The sequence below is a fragment of the Elaeis guineensis genome, chromosome 2 (assembly GCF_000442705.2).
Source record: "Elaeis guineensis isolate ETL-2024a chromosome 2, EG11, whole genome shotgun sequence".
In the NCBI taxonomy this organism is placed as follows: domain Eukaryota; kingdom Viridiplantae; phylum Streptophyta; class Magnoliopsida; order Arecales; family Arecaceae; genus Elaeis; species Elaeis guineensis.
In genome coordinates, this window is record NC_025994.2 from 86,356,622 (window position 1) to 86,376,868 (window position 20,247).

The window sequence follows — 20,247 nt, forward strand, 5'->3', positions numbered from 1 at the left end:
TTTTTTTTTATTTCTACCTATTCTATATTATCTTTTGAAAATAGTTAGAGAAAGAAAAAAGTAAAGATTTTAAATTCTGACATGATTAGCAGTGTTTTGGCCATCTAGTCTTGTTTCCATAAGAAAATAGGATTTGAGACGTGGTTAGAGTAGGAAAAGGAAAGAAAAAAAAAAAGAAAAAAAGAAAGAGGAAAACAATGATAGGAAAAAATAAGAAAGGAAATAGAAAGAAGAAAGAGAAAATAAGAGAAAAAAACAAAAAAAAGAGCGAGAAGAAAAAAAAAGGAAAGAAAGAAAAGTAAAAAAAATATAAAGGAAAAAAGCTATTATCATAATTTGTGATTCATAAAATATGGAACAAAATGATTTTAGAAAGAGGGTGACTTACCAAAAATAACTTGCAATATAGAATAGATATAATAAAATAGATTACAAACATAGAATAGAATATAATAGATGTAATATCTTAATTTTTTTAAAATAATTTTTTATGTTAATAGTATGATTAAAATTTGAAGTTTTGGTGGAATGGTGGCCATCCTATCCTTGCGAGAAAATAAGAAAAAAAAGGAAGAAAAATGAATAAAATGAAAAATGAAAAGGAAAGAAGAAGAAAAAGAATCGAAAGAAAGAAAGGAAAATGGATAAAGGAAAGAAAGAAAAAAAAATGAAAGAAAGGAAAGAAGACGGAAAGAGAAAGAATAAAGAGAAAATAAGAAAAAGAAACAAAAAAAAGTAAGGAAAAAAAGGAAAGAAAGAGAAGTAAAGAAAACGCAAAGGAAAAAAAGCTATTACCATAATTTGTGATTCATAAAATATAGAACAAAATGATTTAGAAAGAGAGTGACTTACCAAAAATAACTAGCAATATATATTAGATATAATAAAATAGATAATAGAAATAGATCGGAATATAATAGATGTAATATCTTTTTTTTTAAATATTTTTTTGTAGTGATGATAGTATGATTAAAGTTTGAAGTTTTGGTAGAATGGCGGCCATCCTATCCTTGCAAGGAAATAAAGAAAAAAGAAAAAAAAGGCAAGGAAAATGAATAAAGAGAAAAAGGAAAAGGAAAGAAGAAGAAGAAGAAGAAAAGAATTGAAAGAAAGGAAGGAAGAAGAAAAGGAATTAAAAGAAAGAAGGGAGAAAGAGAAAAAAAGAAGAAAAAAATGGAAATAAAGAAGAACCCAAGGACAAGATAACAAGAAAAAAAAAGAAGAAAAGGGAAAAAGTAAGGTAAGAAAAAATATACAATGTTAACAAAAAATGTTATAAATTAATATCAATATATATTATAAAAATATAGTTATTAATAATATCATTTGTTTTTGTATTAATTTAGTAGTATATTAAAATTTATACTTTCCTAACAAGAGTCTCTCAAATTCGAAGATTAAAGCCTTCGAAAGTAATATTATTAATGCTGAAAATTAAAAAAAAAAAAAATACCAATCAGTTTCTTTCTTTTTCTCCTCTTAAGGGTGGTCAGGCTTATTTATAGCCTTCTATACTTCTAAGATAGCTAGGATTAATAAAAAAATAAAAAAAATCCTAACAGCTAGGGTTGGTTTGTAACTTCAGTAATTATTGGTACGGTTGCTGCTGATTTATTGCTGATATATTGTAATTATCTTTTTTATTTGCTTTTGATTTGCTTCCAAATAAAACTTTTAACATAATAGAAATCTTGATAATTGGACAATGTTAAATCCAGGTTGAAATAGAAATCTTTTAGCCATCCTATTTGTTTCAACTATGGTTATTACATTCTTATCACAATAGGACTGAATCAAGTCTAATTTGTAGCCGGTCAAAGTGCCATTGTAACAACTCCATGCCTCTTCGAGACATTTTATCCCCAAGATGCAATGTAGGAAAGGTGAGGTCATCATGGTCCTCCCAAGTTGCTTTTTCTCTTGTGCCATTGTTCCAATAAATAAAAATCTCCATTCGGACGACCATCGACATGGTAGCGACAATGATCTAACACTTCCATTTGAATATGTGGCCGATCTTTAACTAATTCAGGAGGTAAAACAGAAGTGGTAGGAGGTTCACCACAGAAAGGCTTAATTTGAAAATATAAAAATATCATGAATACGAGCTCCAGAAAGAAGTTCAATCTATAAGCCGCATGTTAGATCTTTTCTATTACCTTAAAGGGACCATATATATGGAAAGCAGGAGACAGCTTGGAGTAAGAACTCTTGATAGAAATTTTTGATATCTCGACAGTCAAAGAAATACATATCACCGACAAGGAACTCCCTCTCCTTATGCCGCCGATTATAATACTACTTCATATGGTTTTGGGCAGCAGCTAAGTATTGCTTTAAAGTCTTTAAGTGCTCATTTTTTTCAATTAACTCAGCATCCACATCTCATCTCCCATAAACCCTTTGATGTAGAAAGGTATGGTAGGTGGTGGCCCACCATATAATGCTTCAAATGGTGTCATGTCAATGGTAGAGTAGTAAGAAGTATTGTAGGACGTCTGCCTAAGATAGAAATTTTACCCACGATTTTGGCTCATCGCCAGCAGCATGAGATATGTCTCTAAGCTTCTATTCAAAACTTTTGATGGGCCATTAGTTTGTAGGTGGGCACCATAGATATTTTGAACTTAATTTATTGTAGAGAAAAAAATTTCTACCAAAAAAAGAGAGAAATAGTCTATCTCTCTACATGCTCCACATAATCTTCAGCTATTTGTTTTGCAATATAGGGATATCCGAGAGCAATTAAATGTATATTTTTGTTAGCTGATCCACCACCACTATGATGGTGGTCTTTCCTCCATTTTTGGGCAGCCCCTGATGAAGTCCATAGGAATATCCTCCTAAACCTAATTTGGAATAGGAAGGGGTTGAAGTAGGCTAGCCAGTTTGGTGGCTTCATACTTCATCTTCTGGCATACTTCATATCTTGCCACGAACTGGGTCACATCCTTCCATATCTTTGGCCAATAAAAATCCTTTTGATTTGCTTGAAGGTCTTCAAATTGCCTCCATGACCTGCTGTAGATCACAATGAAAGTAGTAGATGATGCGATCATGATAAGGCGAGATAGTTCTAAGCAGTATCCATCTTATAGTATATAGAGGATGGCCGCCTAGCATAGTTTCTCATAGCAGATGGGTCGACGCTCATCTTCTATCTCACCTTCCTGATATGTGGATTTTCTTCATAATCCCCTTCAATACCATTAAGAAGGGAAAAAATAAGAAAAGATATAATTAGCAAATCTTCATCAGAGAAAATTTATGAAAGGGCATCTGCAGCTGAATTCTCTGAGCCTTTTTTGTAGACTATTTCATAGTTATATCTCTGAAGCTTAGAGAGCCATTTATGTTACACCGGTGTAGCTATCCTTTACTCCAAAATATATTTTAAGGATGATGGTCCATTCTGATGATGAATTTCTTTCCAAGTAAGTATGATCTGCAGTCACTAAGGCTAGTAGCTCTCTTTCATAGATAGAGAGAGCTTGCACCGGCCCCTTCAGCTCTTAGTAGAAGAAGTGATGGGATGGCCAGTCTGCATAAGCACTACACCTATACCTATGCTCGAAGCGTCAGTCTCCACCTCAGACTGTAAATCAAATTTAGACAAGACAAGTACTGGTGTAGAAGTCATAGCTTCCTTCAATTTTGGAATGTCTGCGTAGCCTCATCTGTCCAATAGAAATCATTCTTAAATAAGACAATAAATAGAGCAGCAATATGCCCATATCCATGCATGAACTCCATTAGTAGCCTGTTAGATCAAAAAATCTTCATGAACTGCCGTTAGTAGCCTGTTAGATCAAAAATCTTCGTAGAGCTTTCATTGTTGTGGGGACAGACCACTCGATCATCACTTTTATCTTCTCTGGATCGGTTTCAACACCCTTAGCTAGTACCAAAAGAGTACTTTCTCTCCTTTATATAAAGTTTATGATCTCTAAGAATTTTAAATATATGTCTCACATGATATGTGAGGCCGAAGGGCATCACAAGGAACTCATAGTGTTCATCATGTGTTTTGAAACCAATTTCTCCATATCTGCAGGATGTACACTGATTTGATGATAGTCGACACATAGATCCATTTTGGAGAAGTAGCAGGCTCTGTCAACTCATCCAATAGCTCATTAATAATCATATTGGACATTTATCCTTTACTATAATATTGTTGAGCTTGTGATGATCGATGCAAAATCTCCAAGAGCCTCTTTTTTCTTTACTAGCAGAACAAGAAAAGAGTAAGAGTTTTTGAGGGGCCAGTAATGCCAACTTAAAGCATTTTCATCATTTGCTTCTCTATTTCTTATTTTTTAACATGCAAATACTGATAAGGGTGAACATTAACTGATGGAGCTCTTGGGATGATCGGAATCCGATGAACATGCTCGATCGTGCACTAATGGAAGGCTCTTAGGTTCCTGAAATATGTTAGAGAATTCAGATAAGAGTAGTTTCAGCAACTGTACCTCCTTATCTGATACTATTTTAGCTACTATCAGTATCAAAAAAGTCATGTTATTGGTGGATTCTACAAGTGGTTATGTTATGATTGACAAAGAGCTGCTATAGCGTCACTTTCAGCTTTGAACAGCTGTTTTGTGGCCTTTTTGGTCTAGTTTCATGCTGGTATTATGGCCAACTTAATGTTGCATCAAGTCAGCAGCAACTTGGGTTGTTTTTAGGCTGATACCATGCTAGTTTTAGATCCTATTTGGTGCTGAAAATGACTGCAGGAGATCAGCTGACAACAATTGATAGTTGACTAGTTTCAGTTGCTGCATCAGATCCACGATTTTTTTTAAAGTTTGCTGCTGGTCTGCCCCTCGATCTAACACCTCATGGCTAGCGAACCTTCCTCTTGGCTGCTAGAACAATCCTTTGATGGTCAGCTATGCTGCTGTCCAACAGCAGCAATTTGGTGTTGTGGAGGTCTCCAAAGGTTCAGTAGACAGTAACATAAAAGCTAGAGAAGTCAATGCGAGCTTTATGAATTATTGGAGTATGACTGGCTCTATCTCGATGGACTCTTCTGCTTTAATTATGACTTGTCGATCATCATTTTCAAAGATCATTGTCATCTTTATGAAGCTCCGATGGACATCCTCACTACATCGTGAAGCCAACCAAGCACCACATCTTTTATGAAGCACCATCTTGTATGTTAAGAGGCACTTTCTGGTGCACTTCATTTTTTGATCGTTGCCGACTATCACTTTAAAGCAAAAGATCGGCTCCATCTTTAACTTCAATTTTTTTGCGATGTCAAGCTAATAAAGTATGCATCCGATGTCGAGCAATACTAAAATTGTCATTTTCTTATGTTTGCTAAAAAGCGCATCGCTTGGGACTTCTTTACAACCCTAAAAAAGGCATGGAGGGAAATTATGGGCTCTTCAAAATCTTCAGGTAATGCCTTCTCATCTTTTTCTTGTGGCTCTTCATCAAAGCTTCATCACCATCAATATCGGCATCACATTGCTCATCGTCGGACATCACCAAGAACAATTGAGTTTTATATTTGTGCCCCGATCTTCACTTTTCATCATCGTGAAAGCAGAGCCCTTCTTTCTACTTTTCTCAACTAATTAAGAAGTGGTAAAGGTTCACACGGCTTTGGAGAGGTAGAAGAGGAAAAGCTCGCTGCTAACCGTACATTGGTGAGGGATCTGGTTAAAGAATGCCGCATCGAAGCCGAAGATATTGTTTGTGTGACACTATCGAGCATTGGATAGTCATACTAGAAAAATCTTTGATTATTTTCAACTTTCTTCAATTACCGCGCCAAGACATCGATGGAGGATAAGATTTTTTGGAGAGATAGTTCAATCAATGGCGTTTGAGTGCTTTCAGCTTCGACATCGTTCTTCTTCATCATGGATTCGGATGTCATAGAAGTCACCATGAAAATCGCAGAAAAATTCAGCAAGAAGAGTAGATCGTTGTAAGGCTCTAATACCAAATTATTAAGATTTATACTCTCCGAACATGAATTTCTCAAATTCGAGGATGAGAAGGCCTCCAAAATAATACTATTAATGCTGGCATTTGAGAGGAGCAAGACGAAAATAGCAATCAATTCATTTCTTCCCCCCATAGGGGTAGCTGGTCCAGCTTATTTACGGCCTTCTACGTTTTAAGATAGCTAGGATTAATAAGAAAATAAAGAAAAATCTTAACAACTAGAGCTAGTTTGTAATTTTAGTAATTCTTGTCATGATTGCTGTTGATTTATTGCTGATTTGTTGCTGATATATTGTGATTTCCTTCTTTACTTGCTTCTATTTGCTCTCAAACAAGACTTCGTAAAAAAATAGGAATCTTGATAATTGGATAATCCTAAATCCAAGCTGAAATAGAAATCTTTTAGCTTCCCTATTCATTTCTAACTATGGTTATTATATTTCTTATCACAATAGGGATAAATCAAGCCTAATTTGTAACCTATCAAAGCTACCATTGTAACATGGTACTAATAAATTTTTATTTAATAATCATGTATTAAATAAATATTAGTATATATTAAACAAATTATTATAAATAATTTCATTAATTTTGTATTGATTTTATTTTTATTTAATATGATTTAATAATCCAATTATAAACTTAAGTATATTATATTATTCTATTTTGATAAAGAACTATATTAAAAAAATATGTCTACCTATTATCCAAAATAAAATCTCTGGCAATAATGCCATTAATGTGGGCATCCATGTAGGCAATGAGAGCTCTGCACAAGTACAACCTCTATTTGTGTGTGAGTGTCTATTAGATTTATCATAAATGATGCCGATCACAATAATAAATGACCTTGGATCATCCATTAATATTTTTTTCTCCCTAAATTTATAAAAATATTTTAAATTGTTTCACAAGGAATTTTATGAGCCAAACAAATAATCAAAGATAGACTTTGTTATTATGTAGTTAGCCATTAGTTGGAGAACTTGACATGGAGAGAAGAATAATCTCAATCATGTCTAACAAACCTCTACGGGAGGCATACACCTTTGATATGCTAAAACCTAATATATATATGTCAGGGTTTGCTATTTTATTGCACCTAGACATTCTTGGATCTTTTTCTTTTATACATGTAAAAAAAAAATACAAGAATTTGGAGAGAAACATGAATTATGTATTCATTTTTATGTCGATTGAACCTTTAGTTTAGATTTGCATATATTTGCCTAACGTCGTATCGAAGCATTTATTAGCAATGGAAAACAGTAAGTCACTAACAACACACGTCTAGGCAAATGGTGTGCTTCTTTTTAGATAGTTGATAGCCTTGTCAAAGATTTGAGGATTGGCACCCTCCTCTTTAAAATCACAGTTCTAGTAGGGAGTTCTCATGCTATGAGTACATAAGCAGATAAAGAGTAACATAAAGAGATAATAAGTGTGTTAAAAGGAACATGGTTATAATGTTAGAACATCGGCAACCATCAAGCCGGCAACCTTGTAGAAAAAATAGAAAATCCGCCGTCTCCTCCATGGGAAGTCCTTTGTTCACCCCTAACGGGGCAGCAAAAGTTTTCACACTCTTTTCTCACATATTCTCCGAGAGAAAAACTGTCCAATTCCCATTATACTAGTAAAAATACTATTATATTAGAAAATATACGTGTTATGCATGTAAGAAAGTATCTTCTCAATGCTTTGTTTTCCGATGGATATAGAGATTCTAACATCTCCCTCCTCGATTATATTTAGTTATATGGATGATTATAACCTCTTGCTTGACTACACCTAGTATGAGATTCTCAAATTTAAATTTATGGCTTATCATGTTATACAAGTAAAAGAAAGTTTAGCATGAAGATAATGCTGCCTTGGATTGTCTCAAGGCATATAATCAGTTATTTACTTGTTTTTCTTAATCAACTTTATTTTCTTCTCCCCAATTAAGATGGCGATGGAACATTTCGAATAGTTGGAGCGCCCATATATTCCATGTTTTCATGCTTAAGAATGATTGTTGGTCAAAAAAGATGGAAGCTCTATGGCTTGCAAAAAAAGTTAAAATAATTAGATATCGTGTTATTATTGAAAGTTTAAAAAATAGTTACATCTTGTGATGGAAGATTAGATGCAAGTTTATTCATGGCCTATCTTAAAATAGATAAACAAACTAGATAAAGATGGAGAAAACCTAAAATAATTTTAAATTGACATGGGGAACATAGAGGACATGTAATATCAACAACTAAATTATCTACAACTTTTTTCTATAGATTAAAGCAATTTGATAGTCAACAAGAAATTGATGCTGGAAAATAAAAAGGAAGCAAGAAGGATTTTAGAACTTGACACAAAATTTCGAAGACCTCTCTACCTATAGGTGTGTGATCTTTGCTAATGGAAGAGCTCCTGTCGATGAATATAAAGAACTGGATCAGATATAGTAAGACATAGCTCTCGAAGTAGCAGCATTTACATACCCGATCTAGACAATCATCCAATTCATCATACCTCCTCAAACATAATTCAGACTACAATAATCAACAAGATTAAATATGAACTTATCAACTGTAGAAAAAATCATTTGGTTGATCAATATTTATCATCAGACTCGCATAAGGGACATCATACAGAGATTCTCTCTCTCTCTCTGAGTAGAAGAGCGGTTGTTTCTCTCTCTATCTATAGGTAGAAGAAAGCTCATCTTTGTAACTAAGAGTCTGTTTGAATGAATGGGCTGAAAAATCTATGAGACTCATAGATTAGATTAATAAAATCAATTAGAAAATAGACTTAGCCTAACCTGTAAACTTATTATCTAATTAATTTTACTAGTCAACCCATGAATCTAATGTAATTTTCAACACATTCATCCAAACAGGCCCTAAATGTTCAAGGATGCTTATTATGTTTGAGAAAGATACAAGTTGGCAAAGAGATACCATAGAGAAAGAGCAAGACACTCATCCCTCTAATCTCTTTAACCAAAGCACTTAAAGACTTTTAGTTGAATTAATCAAGTATTTTAAGAGTGAAAAGGCTGATATTGTGGGGTTAAAGGATGGGCAAGAGAAACATGAGAGAGAAAAAGGAAGATGAGGCCCGCATTTAATCAAAGAAAAACCAATTTTTATCATGTATTTTTTAGCACTCTTATTTAGATTGTTTATTAGATTAATTGAATTAATTCAAGAGGATATCTTAGTCATATTTACGATGATGACCATTTGAGGACCACCAAAAACTCCAGCCCTTTAATTTTTAGGAGTACCATACGGATTTATCCTTCTACTAGTTGCTAGCATCAAAGTTTAAGCAAATCATGCCCATTCTGATATTTATAGAGGTCCAAGATAGGAAGTTCAACAGAAGCTAACCAGTAATGAAGAAAAATCAGTAGCTTGTAACAAAAGCTCTTGAAGAATCCGTAGTCCCAAACAGAGATACACAACCAAAATACACCCATTCGGGCCCTGCATGTTCAAAGACTTGAGCATTGTGTATGCTGAGGCAGCACAATTTTGTAGAGAGACTAACAGCTGCTAAGAACATGAAGATTGGAGTACAAAGATCTGCATTTGAGTTCGTTCTTATTTTCGTGTGATCAGCCTGCAAAAATGTGTGGCCTTTCATGTTGAATTCAATTGAGAAAACAAAATCATCAGCTCAGAGGTCCTGAGCCTCAAAAGACACCCCCATAGACTCGATAGCAAACTGTCTGATCACTTCCGTAGGAATGGAGTTGCCACTGCCTGCAACTACAATGAAGTATTTGTCATGTTAGCTCCAGCTCTTTTGAACTAGCCATCCTAGCATTGTCACGGTCGCGCTTAAATATAACATAAAGTGGGCTGTAAAACAAACAACATAAGCCGAAAGGAATGACTGTCATTGTTAATAGTCCCCTGGAGAGTGCATATGCCCCTTGAGCAGATCCATTTACTAAACTCAGAGACTTCGAATCATAACCATAGATCTTCTCAGTAACATATCCAACAGCAGGTGCTGCAAATGAAGAGAATGAACCTTCGAATGCACGATCGAAAGCATATATCATGGTACGATGCTTCAAAGGGACAACCTCGGCAAACATTGGGTTATTAGCACAAGTAGCACACCAGCTGATGGTGAAGCCCATGAGGAAGAGGATGGCAGCAAAGGCATTCCAACTGTTTACAGACTGAGGGATGACCACAAGCAGTATCCATGAGCAGGGAATGCCCATAAGGGCACTGAACTGAGCACACATGATACGGCCGGTGTCTGGATAGAATTTTGATAACCTGTCTGCTATTAGTCCACCCACGAGGGAGCCAGTGGCACATCCAATGGCAAAAAGACTGTTCAAGGCAGCTGAGCTATTATGATCAAAACCTGAAAGTAAAGATTAAATTGTATCGCTTTAAAAATCACAGATGTCAACCCTGGTTGTAATTTTCTCAAAAAGTTCTGTGGAAATCGAAACTTGTTTTCCTGGAAATAGAAATTTTAACTTTTGATGTCATGTTTTTTTGAGGATCTTTGCTTATTAGATCAAATGTTTAAGCTTTTGAATCTGTTCATACCTATCAGCTCAAACCACATTGTGAAGAAAACCATGGATGTCCATGGCAGGGAACCGACAATGCCCTGCAAGACAATGATCTGAAATGTTTGCACTTTCATTACAGACCTCATTGCTAACCAGGAATCACTCCAGACAGAAGGTGGACGTACACGACCTTTACTAACCAGAGAGGTCCTAAAAAAACCACAAAACACCACAATCATGATTACTAGAACATCAACTGTGATGGCATTTGTATGCAAATGATTTGAGTGCATAGGTTAGCGCACAATCACTTTCTAATTACTACAATCATTTAAAGCTTGAATTTGATATCTCGAAGTTGATGAGACATGTCAAACATATTTAAGAAATGCATATCTATGAAATGAATATACAGGTGGTTCCCCCATCTCTCTCTCTCTCTCTCATGCACACACAAGATCAGCAGCAAACCACTGTAAATAACTTAAAATAGACCAGATATCATAGTTTCCTCTATTATATCCAACATGCAATCCCCTGCTGCAGTCCTATTTTCCTGACCAGGCACATCATTTATCATCAAAACTGGGACCATAGAAACTAGATTGTTCACAATGTTAATATTAAATTATAACCAAGGTTTTACGTCCCGACAGGGTGGGGGTTGTCCTCGGTGTCCCGTCCCATTCCTGTGAAAAAAAAGGACCGGGATGGATTCGAGACTCTGAAACTTATCCACGTAGAGAGAGAACAAGAAAGAAAAGAAGGAAAGGAAGGAAAGATAACAAAAAGAAAAAATGAAAGGAAAGAAGAAGAAAAATGAAAAAAAGAAAGGAAGGAAGAAGAAAAATAAATAAAAAGGAAAGAAAAGAAAGGAAGATAGAGAAAAAGAAAAAAAGAAGGAAGAAAAAAAGTACAAGTGGAAAAAGATGAAGGATATTCACCAAGAGGCATAACCAAGACAGCTGCTCAGATGGAACGGGATAGCAGGGCATCCTATTCCATAGAGAAATCGAGACATCTTTGTCCCATGGGATTTAAAACCTTGATTATCATACAACAAATATCTTCACCAGCCATGTTCATCGGAGAATTGGATGTTCAAAACATATAGATAGAGGGTTACCTGAAACAACAACACTTTGTCGCTCAATATGGGAATGGATCCAGCAAGGAAGCTGGCCTGTTACAAGCCAAGAGAACAGTCACAACTGGATAGAGAAAAGATCAAAGTACAAGCCAACATGGTCCTAATCAGCTAGTCAGGTTGATAATAATACAAAGCCCAAGGAAGTGCAAATTTATCCAAGAAAAGGCAAGAAATGCCATAAGGAGATGGGAAAACTTGGAGACAAAGGCAAAGGATGGAAAATAAACAGAACAGCTTCAAGCATGAAAAGTGACCAGATGAGAGGTAAGTGGCTTTTTCTTTTGTGGGGTGGGGGATGGGGGGTGCATTGGGATTATATACTAAAGGAAGAATGATTTTAATCTCCCTAGTCATTTCCCCTAAAATACCAGATTAAATTACTTCTAACGTCGAAGAGAACTTCTATCACCAGGTACTTGTTGAGGATGTTAGTTTCTAACTACATGACCTTTCAATCCAAAAGCTATGTTGTCAAAATATTGTTCCAAATGCCAATATTCTCAAAGCGCTCAATGCAACATCCTCAGGGTCTTATTCCTTTGATATGAAGATAACTTGAGAAGAAATTGTTTTGGAGATGCTAGGCATATACCAGTATACATCAGACAAAGTCACAGATAAGAAATGGAAGAACAAGAAACAATATATGAAGATTATACACAAAGCAAGAGTGCCACCCAATGCAGTTTGTAAACTCTTTGGAGTTGATTCCATGGACCTAGGTTTGAGCCCCACCTTCACCTTGATTCTGCTGGGATACCCCTAGTCCTAGAAGGAGCATAGGTGGAAGATTATATAAAAGTCAAGCATTAATTTTCTTATTTAGTATAATTTATGCTTTTGTTAATTAAATTAACAATGCCATCAGCTCTCGAAAAGCAACCACTAGAAAGATAGAATGAATACCATTTTATACGGGCACACACTTCAAAAGAATTCTAATGGGCTATCCCACCCTCGCCCCCAATCAACATCCATATATTTTTATACTTTAAAGCTTCTGGCCAGTAAACATAATTTCTACTCAAATAAAACTATATATCCATGTGTATGCTGGTAAATGTGAATGTGTCCTATTGCTTAGTACCATCGATTTGATATTCCCTTTAATAGATCAATCAAACTCAGGAAAACAACAGCTAAAGAGTTCCAACCATCTAAACAGTAAAAAGAAGCCAAACATAGTGAATAAGCATAATTAATTTTACAGCCAGTTGGTCATCCACCAAAAAGGAAGTCCTATGTTAGATGGTCTAAGCAGACAATCAGCCAGTGATATTGGTAGCTGACAAGATACCGTTGCAATTACAATTGTAATAAAAGAAGATTGTAATGCTTCCTTAGGAAATTATTGCACAACTACCTCTAAAACACCAAACCATGCAAATATATATTCTCATATTGTACTGATATTGGGCACATGAAAATGACTCTGATGCTTTAACTTTGATATACTCCATTCCAAAGATCGCTGCACCAGTAGCAGTACCCATACCGGTGCCGGGCCGGTATGGTATGGTATCGGTACCGTACTGTACCGACATACGGTACACTCCGACATACTGATTCGGTACCGGTATAATTTTTTTTTGATTTTGTTTCTTTTTTTTGGAGGGGGTCTCCAAGTTATTAATTCATAATTATAACCCCAAAATTATATTATATTATATATTATGGACATATTTGGGTTCAATTTTTGAGTTTGGTAACGGTACAGAAAATCTTGATCCAAAATTTTAAATATATATTTATTTACATTATATTACAACTCTATCAACCTAAAATTTAAAAGAAAATATATAAATGTATATTAAAATATATCTAAACTTTTAAAGTATAAAGCATAAAGAATGATATACTAACCTCAAGATTTGCTCTGCATTTAATATCTCGTCGAGTGTCTGTAACGCTCGTAGATATCTGGATCATTAGCATAGTCTGGAGGAACATCAATCCATCCCTCTAACCAAAAAGTATTGTACTCCTGAATATTCATCCCATAAGGCATCCTCTCTAGATTGTAAGATATCTCAGATCTCTCACTCAAACTCTGACTCTGAGAAATATCCTCTGGATGATAGTATGGCTGTGGAGGAATCCATCCAAGTATGTCGGTAGTAAAATCTGATTCATAAAATTCTCCAAGCTGCATAGGGTAGTAACCACTAGAAGACGATACCTCGAATGCACCATGTTCATATAGATCATAAGATGGCTATGGGTAATAAGATCCATAATGCGAGGATGATCCAGAAACATCCATGGATCCTACATCCGCAAGTGTTATGTAGTTGGTAGCAAATCGTATGACACCCGATCTCAAGATCTCCCCCCAGTATACGTCCGCATTAATAAAAGGATCCATATGTGATTGTAGATGAATCTAGTAATAGTCTGGACAATCTTCACTACCTGCTACACTCTACAAATTTTTTCAGTATCCATCAATATAAGATCAATATAATGTGCAGCACATAGGGTCTAATATATCAATGGTCATCGCTCCATCAGCAACTCTCCGACAGTCTTATATTGTGGCCCATTATCTGTGATGACTTATACAACATACTGCTCACCCACTGAATCAATCATCTCCTCCATTAGTCAAGGATATATGCGGCATCGTGCATCTTATCTGAAGCATCAATTGATTTGTGAAATATATATATATAATATATTTAAAAAAATATATAATTAATAAAAATCAATAATTTTAGTGTCATCATGTAGATCTTCCAAAAATCTATCACATATCATGATTTTCTCTTATTTTCTTACTTCTTCGTTCTTATCCTTTTTTTAGCCACAAAAACATAAAAAATAAAATATTTACTAAAAAAATAATACATTACCTTACTTCCGATCGAAAATCATTGTCTTCTTAAAGAAGTGCTGCAATTTAATAAATTTTTTTCTCTTTTTTCTAATTTTTTCGGAAGGCTTCATATCGTCGAAAGCCTGAGAGTGTCTCTCGAGAGTTCTGAGAGAACTCTCAGGTTTCTATCAGAGAAGAAATCTTGACTGCCACTAAATGACAATCTAGATCCCACCACACCCCCCACCCCCTATATGATATGTCGGTACGGTTCGGTTCAATGCTGAACCATACCAAACCGAGCCATATCGCCCGATTTTGGGCGGTATGGCTCCGAATGGTCCGGTTCGGTACGGTTCGAGTGATTTTTTGAAAAAAGAGTAGAACCGAATCGGCTGGCCATCAGTCCAGTTCAGTATGCCCCGTATCGGGCGGTTCGGCTCGGTATGACATTCCTTGCTCCATTCCATGATGCATGCTCTTTTTTGTGCTTAAAGAAAAAAAGGAGTGTGTACCGATTTATACTTCCCAAACTAGATTGCACCAGTAAGGTACTAGTACTAGTATGCTCCTCATGGTGATCCTCTATTGGCACATATCTAGTACCCTCACTTTGATTGCACCAGCACATGAAGGTGAACCATATATTAGTACTATATATGATACGAAGATATACTATATTAACATGAGTATCAGTACTTCAAAACATGATGCACAATTATGTAAGAGACCATTTTATGAACCCCTAATAAGAGATAGGAAGGTTTGAGAGGCAATGTTGGAAAAGGATGAAAAGAAGAACTTGGACTTTTTTGGTTGCTTTTCCTAGCCTCAGGGTGGGTCTTGTTTTATATATTTCATTGCCTTAATGAAAACAGGTTAGACCTTGTGCCAAACTTCTCACAAAGGAAAATTAAATGCAACATTAACCCTTGATGATGAACGGGGCAAATACTTTGTTTCTTAAGCTGCCCATTTAAATTGTGTCCAACACCATGTCTAAGAAAAACTAATCCAAGATATTCAAACTTCCAGAATTACCTTTCTTCAGGAAAGAATCTCATGATTTATAGGCATAACCATCAGTCCTATTAGTTAAATCTACTGACATAAAGGATCATTCCTAAGACCAATCTTCCATCCAATCATAAAAAATTTGTTGTGTCTTTCCATAGGAAATTAACTACATCTTCCCAAGTGAAGAATTGACTTTAACTACTACGTACCTATCTTTATTTCTATTAGCTCAAGGAGTTTTTAGCATTAGGAATTTATTTTGTTTTTTGAATGTAACCGCCCAAGATGTATTATAGATTGTGTCCCAAAAGCAGAGAGTGTTGTCTATGTGAGCAGCTTAATCCAAAAGGATGAGAATTTCAATGCACTGGAGTACAATAAATGAGCCTCAAGAAACTAGAGAACCAGGTAGCTACCTTTCAGAGTCCTTATCAGCACCAAGAGTGGTTAGAGTGGTTCATATCCAACATATTCAAATTTCCTGAATTATCTTTTCTAAGGAAAGAATCTTATGATTTATAGGCATAATCATTGGTCCTATTAGTCAAAGAATCTGCCAACACAAAGGATCATTCCTAAGGCCAATCTTAATTTTTTTTAAAAACCACCATCCAGTCATAAATACTTTGTTAATGTCCTCCCACAATTATTTAACTTTACATGTTCCTAAGTAAAGAACTGACCTTAACTACCACATGCCTATCTACATTTCTATCAGTTAAAGGAGTATTTAGCATTAGGAACTTATGCGAACAGCTTAACCCAAAAATGTGATAATTTCAATGCCGTTAGGTAGAGTAAATGAGCCTCAAGAAACTAGAGAACCGTGTAGCTACCTTTTAGCATCCTCATTGGCACCATAAGCGATTGGAGTGGTTCTTCTAGGATCAATGACAAACATGTAAACAAGACATCCAATCAGCAAACTCAGTGATGCCATCATGATAAAGGCACAACGCCATCCTGGCAATCCCCAAAATTCTTGCCCAGCCATGACTGTTGCCAAGACACCGCCTCCTATGCCCCCTATAGAACCAACAAGGCTTAACATTCCAAATCCAGTACCGCGTAGACCATCCATATAACTATCGGCGATAAAAGATTGGAGTGCAGGGATCACAATTGCCAGCCCAAATCCATTGATCGCTCTCCATATGGCAACCTGTCCAAAATGCTGACTAGCACCAACTGCAGCTGTTGATAGGGCCCAGCATGCACTGCCCATTGCAAGAACTGCAGGCCGGTCATAGTGAAGTGCTAGGACACCTGCCAAGGAAGATGATAATGCCTGCATAAAGTTCCTTGTGAATGTAAGGTATCCAAGATCAGTAGGTCCAGCATTGAAGGCCTCACTGACTTCTTTGTAAACAGCTGGAAGGAGATTCTCATCAGCACGCTCCATTATAGAAGCCATATTGATGAGAATAAGAGATACAGAGAATCCAAATATCTTCCTTGCTCTGTCAGATGAGAACAAATATGGCATTAAAAAGGAGCCTTAGATAACACAGTGAAGAATTAACAAGAACCTTCTTATTATATATTCTACATGCATCTTCTCACATGCAGATAAGAAGATAACAAAATGCAACTAAGAACGGAAAGCAAAAAATAATGGTATGTGTAGCTGGATTGAACCCAGAGGTCTTTTTTCCATCTGACATCCATAAATAAGTTCCCCTCGCCAAGCACATCCCATATTTTAGATGGCTAGAAAGGAAGATTCCAGTAAAGCTTATTGGTGTAATGGTGTTGGCTTTGTTTTTGAAAATGCAACCTAAGTGTTGCAGCATGAATTTTAACTATTGATTTTAGTAGCATATAACAATACTAAAAGAAATAGTAATGTTGGAAGTTAGATCAATTGCCTAGAAATGAAAGTATATAATCACATATCATAATTGTGATCATCCAAACGGGCTTTTCTGAGGCTTGCCTTGCTTCGTGCCTTGGGACAAGTCTCTCCAAGACACCTCGAGGCTCACAGGTGAGGGTTCATGAAGCAAAGAACATGCAGTCCAAAGGAAAGCTTCCATCAGGCATATAACTTAGTTTTTTTTATGATTCATCCTATATGGAACACAGCCAAGAAGAAAAAAACAACTCTGTGAGAATGCTGACGCCTTGTTCTAATAGCTTGCACGCACATTTGTCATGAATGTTTACCACATTAGCTGTAGCTGAATTTTTCTGTGGAAATTCTCCATGTATCTTCCTTCCCATTGAATTTCCCATCTTCCAACATGATATCTTTCCAGCCCAAACCCCATGCACAACAAGGAAAAAAAGGTTCGGATAAATCATATGCAGATGGAAGATTTATCTTCTCTCCAGTGAGGGATAAAAAAACTCAAGCATGACAAGGGTTTTCAAAGTCAAAGCTTTAAATAGGCTCATCAATTCAAAGTAGGAAAAATAATAAACAACAATTCATCATAAAACTCGCCCAAAAAACCAAAAAAAAAAAAGAGAGAGAAAAATGCTTAAATTGCAATGATTCGCAAATCCAGTTGACACAAACAAAACTAATTTTCCAACATATGCGTCCCCTCTGCACCCAAAATATATTCTTGAAAAGAAAACCATACATAAAGATCGGAAAATAGCACATATTTGTTCCATTATTCAAGATAGTTCATGTCATCACCATCCAAAACCGTTAAACTAATTGAGAAACAACACATCTCCTTCCAGACTACGAGAACAAACAGTCAGAACAACTTACTTCATCTTTCTGTGAGATGGCAAGGTCCAAGCACCGGAAGCACGCGCCCTGTTTCTCATAAGAAAACCAGATCAAAGAACCAATGCCTATCGACTGCGGCTCCCGCTATCCCTCTTCTTCGTCTTCTCTCAATCTAAGAAATGATCCACCGATGTATATGAGAGAGCATGAGGAATGAGAACAGGGGTAGATTTGGGCCATTACGGCCGATTACTGGGGATAAAACGGGAAGCGAGTGGAAAGAAGATTCACAAGGTAAGAAGACGACGAAACACGGAAAGAGACCGGGGTTAGCTCTGGGAATTCAATTTCCTTTTCTAAATAGTATATTAATGGATCCGTTGTCCCATTATTATGGATAAGGATGATCTCGCGGTACGGCAAGTCGTTTTTTAATTAAACTTTTCAAAACGCCGTCCCCGCCACGAGTGTTGGAGGTCGTGGCCACGTGGGGGACACTCAGAGGCGGTGGACGGAGAGCCGCATGCTTCGTCGCTTCTGGATTCTAGCGACCGCTGCCTTTGACAATGGCCGAAGGACCACAAAGGGCATGGTCACGGGATCCAAATCTATATCTGGAAATTTTGCGCAGCCTGAGATTCTGCGACAACGGCTTTTGGGGTCCCGTGATATCGCGTAGGGAGGTGTTTAAATACAATCGTCGGATTGTGAGAATCTGAGAATAATAGCTGTCATTTTGCCTTCCTGCTGTCGTTTTAATGAGATCGATATCTTTCACAAAATAAAACCCATCATATTATGAGCAAATGAGGCTTATAATTTTGTGAAGGGCATGTCAAGGCAATCATCCAGGACTGTTTGGTTTTCCTTTTTTTGGAATGAAAATAGTGATGAGTGACTTTTACTATAATTATTTGATTCTTAGTCTAATTCCACGAAGAATGAGAATGTTTCAATTCTCCAAAATTAATCATTATTTTTTTTAATATTCAAATCTAATTACAGTTCCAATCATAAGACAAGAGGGATAATGGCCATTCCTCTATTTGGCTTCTGATTTCCATCTAGTCACGGACAAAATGCGCCCCTAACCCTTATATTCAAAGGGATGGCAGCCATGCTGCAAATTAGATAGTAGCTAGTGGGCTTCAAGAATACTTCTTTGTTACACATTAGATCTTAGCTCCTCTCTTTTCAGGAAATTTTGTGGTTGGATAATGTAGCTTTACATTCTAATCTTTAATCTGGCCCTAAGCCATGTTAGTACAGCCAGCATAATCTGCTATTTTACTTCAAAAGAATCCGGTAGAATATTTTGCCGTAAATAGAACATTTGTTATTTTTTTTATTAAATAGAATGATTATTATTTTGCTTCAAGTATAATCACCAACTTAAGATTGTGATGGGCAAATAATGATTTTAGGGATAGTATGATTATAAACAATGTCATTATTAAAAAAAGATTCGTGGATCGGTATCGGAATCCGTATTAATTACCGGCCAGTATGATATGGTATCGATAATAAAAAAATCAAAAAAAATTTCTTCCACCAATACTAAAAAAAAAAAACAAATCGAACCGGATCAAACGTCTAATATCGGGTGGTTCGAGCCAATACCGTATCGAACGATGGTTTGGTCCAGTTGATTTATTTTCTGAAAATTTGATCTGAACTAGATCAACTTCTTATGGTATGATTCGATATGAGATCTGATTCGGATCGATACGAAATATCATGATTAAAAATTTTAATGGATCTCAACTTCAAAAAGGACTACAATAAAAGTCACTTTAGGATCCACGTACCAAAACAAACCCATGTTGCTACCAAAAAAAAAAAAAAAAAGCAAACCCATGTATATAGCACCAATTCATGTGACTCGCAATACTCTCAGCTCAAGCTTCCCAGATCTTTATTTACTGGCCAACAACAATCAATAAATGTAGCTGACTCTTATCCTCTAAACATTGGAAACTAAATTTCAGAAGACCATTAAGTCATACTGCTAGAATCGAGTTTAATGTTTTAAGGACAACTCTCTCTTCTATTCAGCTCTCTAACAGACCTGATAG

General features: G+C 35.9%; 1 protein-coding gene across 2 annotated transcripts; it reads right to left on the minus strand.

The window, feature by feature from the left end:
• Positions 1-9,283: 9,283 nt before the first annotated feature.
• On the minus strand, positions 9,284-18,491 carry LOC105056467 (uncharacterized). 2 transcript variants are annotated; one of them, XM_073252031.1, is made up of 5 exons: positions 18,212-18,491; positions 17,653-17,736; positions 16,323-16,946; positions 10,539-10,714; positions 9,284-10,347 (listed from the first exon to the last, which is right to left on the minus strand). In XM_073252031.1, the coding sequence occupies exons 3-5, from the start codon at positions 16,898-16,900 to the stop codon at positions 9,749-9,751; spliced, it is 1,353 nt and encodes a 450-aa protein (XP_073108132.1). In that variant the 5' UTR covers positions 16,901-16,946; positions 17,653-17,736; positions 18,212-18,491; the 3' UTR covers positions 9,284-9,748. The 2 variants fall into 2 exon arrangements, with proteins under 2 accessions (XP_073108132.1, XP_010936982.1); XM_010938680.4 differs by lacking the exon at positions 17,653-17,736 and having other exon boundaries at positions 18,212-18,489.
• Positions 18,492-20,247: the final 1,756 nt, after the last annotated feature.